At 32.3% G+C, this 12,032-nt stretch overlaps 2 protein-coding genes across 3 annotated transcripts; both read left to right on the top strand.

Annotated features, from left to right (window-relative positions):
• Positions 1 to 63: 63 nt before the first annotated feature.
• SDG38 (SET domain protein 38) lies at positions 64 to 3,902 on the top strand. 2 transcript variants are annotated; one of them, XM_022888624.2, is made up of 7 exons: positions 75 to 572; positions 871 to 926; positions 1,880 to 2,006; positions 2,399 to 2,468; positions 2,580 to 2,759; positions 3,275 to 3,346; positions 3,492 to 3,902. In XM_022888624.2, exons 1-7 carry the CDS (start codon positions 189 to 191, stop codon positions 3,608 to 3,610), a joined length of 1,008 nt encoding a protein of 335 aa, XP_022744359.1. In that variant the 5' UTR covers positions 75 to 188; the 3' UTR covers positions 3,611 to 3,902. The 2 variants fall into 2 exon arrangements, with proteins under 2 accessions (XP_022744360.1, XP_022744359.1); XM_022888625.2 differs by lacking the exons at positions 871 to 926; positions 1,880 to 2,006 and having other exon boundaries at positions 64 to 572.
• A 170-nt stretch (positions 3,903 to 4,072) lies between these two features.
• LOC111295223 (fatty acyl-CoA reductase 2, chloroplastic-like) lies at positions 4,073 to 8,322 on the top strand. The gene is made up of 9 exons (XM_022888626.2): positions 4,073 to 5,182; positions 5,321 to 5,424; positions 5,534 to 5,733; positions 5,833 to 5,933; positions 6,162 to 6,372; positions 6,588 to 6,749; positions 6,826 to 6,907; positions 7,048 to 7,445; positions 7,723 to 8,322. Exons 1-9 carry the CDS (start codon positions 4,792 to 4,794, stop codon positions 7,898 to 7,900), a joined length of 1,827 nt encoding a protein of 608 aa, XP_022744361.1. The 5' UTR covers positions 4,073 to 4,791; the 3' UTR covers positions 7,901 to 8,322.
• The last annotated feature ends 3,710 nt before the right edge of the window (positions 8,323 to 12,032 follow it).

Here is a 12,032-nt window from a genome sequence, read left to right as displayed (position 1 = left end):
ACTGGATCTATTTTTTTTAATTTTAATATTTTTATAATATTTTGTGTGTGAATTATTTTTATTAAAATAATATATTAAAAACAATGAAAAATTTTTCATAAAAACAAATGCGGTAGCATTAGGTTCGTCTCATAAAGTATTATGATGATATGAAAGAAGGAATAGCTTTCAACTAATACCAGAAAATAATGTCACCACTGACTTTGACTTTGAGCTCTTATAGCCGTTGGCTATGCCGCTTCAAAATCCTTCATTCCCAAAACGCACTTGTTGCGTTCTCTTCCACCGCCACCACCACTACCCCACCTAACGAAAATCAGACGCAGTCGAGTGGGCCCGCTCCGCCTCCGATCAGAGTTGCACTCACAGAGTCAGCAGGTCGAGGCGTGTTCGCCACTCGGAAAATCCGTGCCGGAGACACTATCCACTCTGCTAAACCTATCGTCTCTCATCCTTCCCTCTCTGCCATTGACACTATCTGTTACTTTTGCCTCAAAAAGATGAAACCTTTTACCGAGTCTCAATCTCAAGGCGTTTCCTTTTGCTGTGAAAAGTGCAAAGAAAGCTCCAAGGTTAAATGGGTTTACTTTTTTCTATTATTATTGTTTCTATGTGGGGTTTTTATTTGGTAACCACTAATAAATTAGTTGAAAAATGAGTTAGGCAAAGTCTTTTGAGTAGGACACCCACCAGTTGTTTGATCATTTAACTGCAAGCCATTATAAATTAAAGCAAATTGTAAAATAAAGAGGCAATAAAAAAATTGTTTCGTTTTAATTTTGAATTAGGAAGTTGAATGATGAGCTTTTTGTTTTTGTTTTTGTTTTTTTTGGTCTTGTACTATTAATTTGTAGTTGGCATTGATTTTAGGTGTTTTATGATGTTGAGAAGAAAGCAGATTGGGTAGATTTTGATGATTATTGCAGGTAAGAAAGTTCGCTTAGAAGTCTTCTACTAGGGCGTTGCTGTGATTTCCTTCATTTGTCTATGAATCATATGCCTCATTTCTCTGTTCTCTTCTTCTGTGCTGCAGGATAGATTGAATAGTTTGCCAATAATCACTTTGCAGGGGCTTAGGCCATGAAAAGTTGAGAATATTAGGTTTATAGAAGATGGGGATTTGGTTTTTTATGATTTTAATAAATTGGCAAGCTAGTAACATCTTTTGGAAGTCGATTACAGCATGTTTCTTGTAACAAATGGGATTACTAAGGAAAAATGTAGAGATGTCTGTGGTCTCTGGATTGGATAGAATAAGGGCAGGGGAGGGTGAGAGTGCAAGACATTCATGCCTCCCTCTTAAATTCAATGCCCTAAAATCCCTAATTGTTCATCCAAAAGCCCACCAGGTCACCACAAAGAGTTTACAGGCTGATTATAGATATCTACTGTGTATGTGTGGTACCATCTACCATTAAGGAAAAGAATTTCCTACTTGGCGTCTTTTGAGCATCAAGCTCTTCCCCCCTCCTAATAACAGTTCCGTTGCTTAAAATGCAAGAGAATGCAACATTGCACGACAGTGTCTATTGTTTTTGATGGCACGGAATTATACCTATGATGATACATATTTTAGAGTACGCAATTTATTTAGGTTGTCTTTTTCAGCATTTTCTTCTTTTAAAAGGTGTATTAATTTTTTTCTCTGAAACAAAAAAAATCCATTTAGAAAGTGATTAGACCATTAAATGTGCCTAATATTATGTTCTCTTGCTAGCCAAAAGGCAGTACATTGTCATGTGCAATCTATTTCTTTGCAAGTATTTTCTTTTCTATTGTGCCTTAGAACCCTGCTATTCATGCTGGAGATAGAACCCTAAAGCATTACATGATAATTTGGAGCATTTGCTTTCTTACTTCCAATTTTCTCTTTGTTAAGGACCCAAGGTCTGAAATTTCCCCTCTTGGTAAAGCGGTTAGCTTGTATGGTCATATCAGGAGCTGCACCTGCTGACATTGTTGACATACTTCAACCAGCTAGCTTAACTCAAAGGATGATTTTAAAGGTGAAAACCATATTTCCATTTTGGACTAATAGTAATTTTATAAATTCCCCAAATGACAAGCATCTTACTGGCAGATCAAGTAGAGTAGTATATTTGGTAATCTGGTTATAGTCTACTTCAAAATGAGTAAAATGGCTTTGAATAAGTAATGTTGTTTCCTTCATGAACTATCAAATTCTCCATGTTGTTTTTTTTGTTTGTATGTGCTTCCTTTGCCTTCATCCTTCAAGAAGCTTCTGATATTTACATCTTTCCTACTATCTCAGATGTTTCCGACTTTGATTCTGCAAAAGACTTTATTTGTCTTCTTACCCTTTTCATGATCATTATATACAAGATAACAGTTACTAGGTATGCACTAATTCTTTTTGTGTGTATGGCGATAATTTCAGATGGAAGAGGGATTCTGTTTGCTAAGAAATGCTTTCACAAAGGCAAATATGGGAGATGAACGTACATATTGTATCCTCCACTTATAAGAAATACATGGATATCGTTTCCTGTATGTTTTTTATTTTCATGGTCCTATGCTGATTGCTTTCTGAGAAAGCAGTTGTCTTTGACATCAGAAAGTCTTAACAAAACAATGGTACACTGCTGTGCTTGCAAGAATTCGTATCAATGCATTTCGCATTGATTTGGCTGGAGGAGCATATGAAGATCTTCTTTCATTAGCTGCAGCCTCCATAGAAGCTGAAGCTGCAGTAGGAAATGCTATTTACATGCTTCCATCCTTTTACAATCATGATTGTGGTAGGTTTTCTTGTTTCTCTACCAGTGATTACAGTTTTGTATGTTGTTCAGTATACATCATTTACCATGATTAATTCTAGAATTAGCGAAGAGCTTTTTTCATTCTTTTCTCTGTTTCAAAAAAAAAAAATGTCTACTGATAGGGACGGATAATTTGTCAACCATAACCTTGATTGTGCAAGCAGCAAGTTGAATTTTAATGAAATGTGGATATCTTAATTTTTACCACTTCAACAGTTCAAACTAATCAGTAGTCATGTTTCTTCTTGAAGGAGGTCCTAATTTCAAAAACCTGCGTCCTAAACTTGATTATCAAAAAGGGAAAAAGAGCTTAGGATGATGAATGAATATGTATATGAGGTCATATAAATTGAAATGAAGCCACTTTAAAAGGTTGATTAAAAACAAATAAAGTATCTTATATGTGCTATGCGAATGGAATGAAGCCATATTGTTGTTTTGCGATAGATAGTTGTATTTAAAAAACAAAGTGATTTACTAGTATTGAGTTACAGATCCCAACACACACATCATATGGATAGAGAATGCTGATGCAAAATTGAAGGCACTCCGTGACATTGATGAAGGTTTGTTTTCTACTGCTGGCTTTACATATTTATTTATACTTTTATCCTGGTCTGATTCCATTTGGAAGCCATTAGGCTGACTTTACTATTGGCACCAAAATTATCCTGATTCATTTAATGACATTTCTTCTCGGGAATCTTGTAGGTGAAGAGCTTCGGATATGCTATATTGATGCCAGCGTGAGTTGTCATGCTAGACAAAGTCTCTTGTCTCAAGGCTTTGGTTTCGAGTGCAATTGTCTGAGATGTTTGTCTGGTGATTAAGGGGCGTATGATCTTTACCTCTGATCTAATGAGTGTTTTTGTGTTTGCTCAATAAGGTTTAGAAGAATGTACTCATATGTCTGTTGTTTCTGACTGTAGTAAAGAGATTAGGTAAAGGGATGTACTCTGTTTTTCGTGTGTTTTTGTACAGGGCTGCTTGTAATTTGAGAGTTTCTTAAGAGCACCTAAATGGAAACGGTTTAAATGTATAATTACATTTTTCAAACAACAGAAAATGGTGGAATCTGAATTCAACTTCAGGTTGGTTCGGACAAGCCCTTTTTCCTTTTCATGATATTTTCTTCATTACATGAAAGGGAATCGGAATTGCAATCATTTTCCATGTGGGAAACTGCTGCGGTCCTGATCCTTAATTATTCAGGCAGAGTAAATTTGAGCTAAATATGTTAGCCAAATTAAATTCTGAAGCTAGTAAGAGTAGCCAAATTAAATATGTTAGACGTGTAGCGGGATTCGAACCTCTAACCTCAATTCTCGTAAAAGATGTACTGGAAATGAAATGATGTTTTTCACAGTAAAGTTTCCTAGTAGATGAATGAATATCGATATGGGCTATAATTAAATTACCAATAGCTACTGTCCAGGATTTTATTACTATGAAAGAGTTAATTGGGGGAGGAGCGAAAATCCCATCCCCATTCCAACATACTATGAGATAAGCCCCAATCTTTGCTTGCCTACTCACCTCATCCTCATCCCCACACCCTTTGTTTGCTAACATTTTTAAATCCAAAATATTCCAAATAGTTAAATATAATTCACCCAAGATATATAATAAAAGAAGATCAAGAAAGAAAAAAAAAAAAACTCCCGCCATCTTAGTCCTTGATGAGAAGTGTGATTGTTGAAAGAAATGGCATAAAGAGAGCCTTTGCATGAAAACTCTCTTTAAATAAGATGAAATAAATATTAAAGTATACCTAACTCTCATCTCCTTTTCCCCTTAAATTCACCCCATTCTTCTTGCTCTTTTTAATACTCCTTTCAATCTCTTTTTATGATTCAAAACCAAACTATTTCTCCTTTTTTTCTTACATAGGCAACAGTTAGTTTACTAGTGCTAAGTTGTTAAGCCAGCCGTTTTCTTTTAACTACCAAGAATGCTTTAATTTGTTGATCATACTTTCTTTCTTCTAAACTTCTCCTCTTCTTGTATCCTGATGGGGGCCTTGTTCCTCAATTCTTTCTCTGTTGCACCAAACAAAGTTGCAAGTGTTTCAAATAAATGTAACTCGTGGAGGAAGAAAAACATTTTTGTGCATTGCCAAGGAGGTGGCAATGCTTGGAAGACTAATGGGGTTTCTTCAGTTTTGAAAGAAAGATTGAAAATAGTTAATGCTGATAGTAGTGCAGCTATTATGGATGCAGGAAGCTTAATTGTGTCACCAAATCCAAATGGGAATAAACAGGCAGATATTGCAGTCAAAGATTTGGTGCCTTATGGTGGTTCAACTATTTCTTTAGTGGGGCTGCAAGAGGGCATTGGCATTGTTAAGTTTCTTAGAGGAAAGCAGTTTTTCATTACTGGTTCAACTGGATTTCTTGCCAAAGGTATATTTTTCTACTCATTATTTGCATTTTACTTCCATAACTTAACATTACTAGTAGACAGTTTTTACCAAAAATTTATAATCTTTTCAAGAAGCATTTTTATTCATTCATTCTTATTTTTTTGTTAATAATATGCAGTTCTTATTGAGAAGATTTTAAGAACTGTGCCTGATGTTGGGAAGATATTTCTCTTGATCAAGGCCAAAAATAAGGAAGCTGCAATGGAAAGATTGAAAAGTGAAGTAGGTTACGTATAATTGTGTCTTTTGTTGCTTATGCTGATTGATGCTCACATGTTTGAGTGATTTTTCCTGGTATTGAATCAAATTTTAGTTTTTTGTTTTATTTTAGATCATAAATGCAGAGCTTTTCAAGCGTCTACAACAAACATATGGCAATAATTACCAAAATTTCATGTTGAGCAAACTGGTCCCTGTGGTAGGAAATGTATGTGAATCTGATCTTGGATTGGATGGTGATTTAGCTGATGTGATTGCAAAAGAAGTCGACATAATTGTGAATTCTGCAGCTAATACAACTTTTGATGAAAGGTTATAGTTTTTTATCTTATATCTAAGATTGTGGAACTTATAAGAATAAGATCATTACTACAGCAAATTTAATCAATAGTTGTCATTATTGAATTGCAGATATGATGTTGCCATAGATATAAATACAAGAGGAGCATGCCACCTCATTGGTTTTGCCAATAAGTGCAAGAAACTTAAACTCTTTTTGCAAGTATCAACAGGCAAGTATCAAATTTAAAGTGTGACAACTCTTGTGCTTTGAGAAAATTTTCTTCAAGAACAACTGATTTCTAGTGTCAATTTGGAGATGATGATTTGTGGCTCATCTAACATCTACATAAATCTTGTACAGTTTTTATGTTTACTTTTGCACTCTTTGATTCCAGAAGCAACTTGGATATTTATGGACATCTTTGCCGATAAGCAGAAATTTTCTATTTAATGTGCAGCATATGTTAATGGCCAGAGACAAGGAAGAATTATGGAAAAGCCATTTGACATAGGAAATTGCATTGCAAGGGAAAATTTAATTTCTGAAACCACACCAAGATCCATACCTGAGTTAGATATTGAAGATGAGTTAGCATTGGCTCGAAATTCCAAGGAAGGTTGTCATGAAAGTGAAGTGGCTCAGAAAATGAAAGAATTGGGTTTGGAAAGGTGAGATTTCTCATTCTCTTTTTTTCCTAGTGGTTTGAGCTTGAGAAGCAGGAGAATAAATCAATAAACATTTAGAATCATACTATTAAATTTTATACATACTTTTCATAAGGAGTAAGTAATATACAAGTAATTTTTTTTTCTACATTTCCTCTGTAATAATGTAAGTTTTCTGTTTCTATAAGACAAAAGAATGATGACTAACACCTGTTCAGGGCTAGAAAATACGGATGGCAAGACACGTATGTATATACGAAGGCTATGGGAGAAATGATCATCAATAACATGAGGGGAGAAATACCAGTAGTAATAATTCGACCTAGTGTTATTGAGAGCACCTGCAAAGAACCATTCCCTGGATGGATGGAGGGAAATAGGTATCTCTTATTTAACTTTTAATATGATGCAATTATTTCTGACAAAATTTGAGATACCCTTTTCTTTTTCTCTTAGGATGATGGATCCAATAGTGTTATGCTATGGGAAAGGGCAGCTAACAGGTTTCCTGGTTGATCCGAATGGAGTACTTGATGTTGTAAGTAATCGTTATCTAATTCACACATCAATTTTTCGTACTCTAGTGTTTGATGAATTAATAGTGGAAAAACCTCCATCCCTCACATTTTATTTAAAACTCTTGAAGGCTTATTGCTTTCTTACCATGACGGATTACAGGTTCCAGCGGACATGGTTGTCAATGCAACGTTGGCAGCCATCGCAAGACATGGAATGACCCCAAAACCAGATATTAACATCTACCACATTGCATCATCAGTTGTAAATCCACTTGTTTTCCGGGATTTAGCCAGAATGCTCCATGAGCACTACAATTCCTCACCTTTTCTGGACTCAAGGGGTAGCCCAATCCATGTTCCGTCAATGAAGCTGTTCAACTCCATGGAGGATTTCTCTGCTCACCTCTGGAGAGATGCCATTCAGAGAACTGGATTGACAGAAGTGGCATCTTGGAACGGAAAGCTGTCTCAGAAGCTTGAAACAATATGCAGGAAGTCAGTGGAGCAAGCAAAGTACTTGGCTAATATATATGAGCCATACACATTCTATGGTGGAAGGTAAGTCAATTGTTGCATTAATCTCTGTTCGGTCATGGATCTTACATTGCGTCCTGCAAGTTCAAATCTTGGTCAGTCAGGGAAACAACAAATTTACAATTGAAAGACAGGAGAATTCTAATTCTGCCTAACTCTAGACAAATACATGAGAAACAGAAAATGCGTAACCAATCATTGTTGACTTATATCTTGTTGAGCCAACAACTTTTATTTACTTTTTGTTTGGATTTGTTTCATTGATGTGAAAAACAAAAACTGACATAGATGAATATCACAGGTTTGACAACAGCAACACTGAGAGACTAATGGAGATGATGTCTGAAGAGGAGAAGAGAAACTTTGGATTTGATGTGGAAAGCATAGATTGGAAAGATTATATAAAAAATGTCCACATTCCTGGTTTAAGGAGGCATGTTATGAAGGGCAGAGGGATGTGTTCTTCACCTAATAGCTAGATCTTACAATAATTATGTATGCAATAAATGAATTATACATTTTCTTCATGTTATAAAAACCAAAGAAGGCAGAGAAGTCTTGCCTTCTTATTTCTTATGTAATTTAACTCTTATATGAGAGTCATTAGTAAAGTTCATATCATTTATCGCGATGCACGTATTAATTTTTTTCTGTTTAAATATAAAACAAGTAACAAAAACATTAACCAAACGGAACATAAAATTTTATATCAGTCTTACAACTTGAAAAGGTAAAAAATAAAAAAGGTAAAGCATCAACTAAACAAAACCTTAATTAATCATATGAATTGAACAGAAAGAACTTGTGTAACATTAGGAAACACATAACTCATCCCATGGTACACGTTCTTGTTGTACAGGTGGAACCCATTTCATTCTGCGACAGACAACTAAAATAGATATTAAACGCTTTAGATGAAAACTTACCACCATCCATCGAATTTGAGGCATGCACTCACTGTAGCAACACAAACCGACCATTTGAATAGAAAGAAATGCAGTCTTGACAAGTACACAACGATGATTTTAAGTGTGGAAATTACTTCTGTTGTAGTAAGGATTTGGAGAAGTAAATGCGAGGAAGTCAGGATTCTGTTCCAATATATCCATTACTTTTTCGTCTAAAGTAATCCATGCTTCTATGGCCTAGTGCTGTCCAATCTCTTTCAGAACAATGGGATTGCTATACGCATGATAACGACGATCGATCCCCGCAAGACTCAACAATTTCGGCTCTCCCCATTCAAAATCCATTTCACTTCCATCCAGAGTATTCAAAAAACTAGAGAAACCATAAAAATCTATGTCTCCTTGTGATGCAAATTCTGCTACCTGATTCAGTTGCTCACTCATAAATTTTAACCCTTCTTCACCTTGAAAAAGGCCCAGTTGATTGATGAAACTTTCCACTGCTTCACTGACCAAATAAGCCAAGTGATGTAACTCTATGTCGTTCTCAACTGAGTTATATGTGGCAATTGAGACGGGAACCAGATTCCCAATGGAATGACCTGGTAATTTTGGCTTCATTCTTGGTCGTATATTTACTGCTTGGGCTAACAGAGATGGTTTAGTGTCTCTACTTGATCTGTTCGCTCAATATAATCAGATAAGCAGCCGTTCACCCTGGCTTCAACATATGGCACTCCCTTATCGTAGGAACCAATGTAGAGGTTGTCAATTGTCCGACCACCCAAAGGATAAAACTGATCCAAGGCTTTTGAGAGGATTTCTTTAATTGCTCCAAGACTTGGGCACTGTCGAAATGGGAATCACTAGGTTTGGTGTAAAAGAAGATGATTGGGGTATAATGTGCTGGAATCACTTGATCTAGTAATGAAATTGGGAATGGCTTCCGAAGAATAACTTCCTGGGAAGATGGCCTAACCATTTCCTTTGAAATAATGCGAATTGTTGCCATCTCTATTGTAAACAAAAGAGTATATACGTTAAATTCTTCTTACTTTGCTGCAACAGTTGCAGTGTTTCTTTTATTATTTATTTATTTTGAAAGATTTTCTAAAGATTATAATTTTTTTATACAAAATAAATTACAATTTGAAGATAAGAGAAAGAACTGTATACAAGTATTGATATTTGAATTTCAAATTAAAATTTTAAAAATAATTATATGAATTAATTAAATAAAAATAAAAATTTATTTTTTAAAAATTATTATAATTAAAAACCCACCGACCCCAAAGAATTTTGTACCATTTGAAAATATATAATTCATCCCATGATGCACGATCTATTTGACATATTTCATATATTAGGCTCATGATTAACTCTATTCTAATTTTATTAATTCCATTCAATGAACAATCAAGTTGTGGATTAATACTTCCTAATTCTTACATAATTCTATTTCAAAATACAGTGTAAGATCCTACCGTATAATTTGATGAACCATATGTCCCATCTATATGTATTTTAAAAGTTTAGCACAAAAAATGTGATAGCAATATAAATTCATTCATTCGTTTGCTTTAATTACAAAATTATAAAATAAAATAGTAATACCACTTAAATATATTAGTGAGTTTTAATTCAAGTTTTTAAAGCATGATAAATTGCCCTCCAAGAAGTGTACTTAGAGCATTTGTATAGCTCCAAAATTAGAAAAGGAAATATTAATGAAATTAGAATATTAATGAGTTTGATAAATTATTGAAATTTTGTAATATTTAATGTATTCGATAACTTATTTTTAATGAAATTATAAATATAAGTTACAATTATAATCAAGTATTATATATCTGAATAATCAAACAAATAAATAAATTAATAAATTAAAATATAATTAGATATATAAATTAAATATAAAGTTGAGACAAACCCCGTATACAATGAGATTTAAACCTAAAATCGCATGATTATAAGACATTATCTTTACTATTAAATCAAGATTTAATTGATTATTTAATAACTTATTTAAAAATCATTTAAATAGAATGTTTTCAATGAAAAAAAATATTAATGAGAATCTTAAACAGTTAATAAAGTTACCTAATGCTCTTAAAAAATTACTTAATGAATTCAATCATTTTTATTTAAGGAAAATTTTGTCATTTAATTGCATTACTCTTAAATTTCTTTATTTTTCAAATTAGATTAATGCAAAATATTTAATAAAAATAAAAAATCTAATTTATATTTAATTTCAGTAAAATATCAAACTATTTTTATACTCTTTTTAATGCTTAATTTTTTAGTTATTTTTTAAAATTTATTATCGTAAAATATTCATTGATTAGTGATCCGATTTTCCTAAAAAAAAAAAAAAAATTGGTTAAATCCATGGTCATTGGCCTCCAGGACCAGTGAAGATGGCGAAGAAACTGCCAGATTTTAATCATATTCAAACTGAAATTGACAAGTCTGGCTTCATGCAACAGCATCGTACCTAATAACAGACTTGAACTTATAACAAAAAAAAAAACTAATTTTTTAAATACAAATGTCAAAATCAAAGATTACTAAGTTCTGGATGGAAAAAAATCTCCCATATTGTTATTGCTTGACATGAAAAAATATAAATCCTCTGGATGGATGCTCAACATTTTCTTTCCTTAATTTCCCTTTGATTAAGATGCGAGCCGATTAATCAATATTGAATGGCGTCTAAAAAACAAAAAAAACTTTTAAATTATTTTAGGTTAAAATATTAAAATAAATTTTAAATTTTATTATTTTATTTAGATAAATTTTTATATTTTTATTATATTCAAATAAATTTTTATTTTTTAATTTATATTCAAGTATATTCTTATTTCAAATAAAAAATTAATTTATGTTAAAAGTTTATTTAAATATAAATTAAAAGATAAGGATTATTAGGATACAAATCAAAAATTTTATTTGGATGTACAATAAAAATTAAAAATTTATTTAAATGTAATAAAAATATAATAATTTATTTAAATAAAATAATAAAATTCAAGGACTTTTATTATTTTAGCCATTTTTTTTAACCTAACAATCACTTTCCTTTTTTCAAAAGGTTGAATTTATGATTCAAATTTTATCTTTCATTTCTCCTTTATATCTGAAAATTTGTGACAAATATATACAATAAATAAGCAAAATTGCTAACTTTTTTTAATTAAAAATTAAAATTATGAAGAATTGAACTCTATCAACAATCACAAAATTTTATTTTTTTAATAAATAAAAGCGTTATGAACCAACTCGACCTAATTTTAGAGAAAAATTTTGTGTTAAAAGAATAAACTAATGAGTCAGATAAATAACCAACGACTGAAAATTGTGCTTTACAATACTCATAGTTCACTAATATGCACCATTCTTTTATAAAGAGGCTTTGTCTGTCACCAAAAAAACAAGGCTTTGTCACAATATGCAATTTAGGTTTCACTTTTTATTACCCATGTATCTAACTAACTTAGCCTAAATTTAGGCTAGTTTTTTTTTTTTTTAATCAAATTAGGGTGGCCTTTAATAAAGTAACCTATAAATCTAATGAAATATTGTTGAAACTCTTTAACCTTGCTATCTACCATGATGAATGCTATTAATAATCATAATTAGTATTTTCAACATACCATATCCAATCATAAATGAATTGGAAAACATTATTGTAACATAAATT

Source organism: Durio zibethinus, chromosome 14, assembly GCF_047325235.1.
Source record: "Durio zibethinus cultivar Kanyao isolate XHJ-2024 chromosome 14, ASM4732523v1, whole genome shotgun sequence".
In the NCBI taxonomy this organism is placed as follows: domain Eukaryota; kingdom Viridiplantae; phylum Streptophyta; class Magnoliopsida; order Malvales; family Malvaceae; genus Durio; species Durio zibethinus.
The sequence above is the reverse complement of the archived record's forward strand: the minus strand, read 5'-3'. Positions and strand labels throughout refer to the sequence as shown.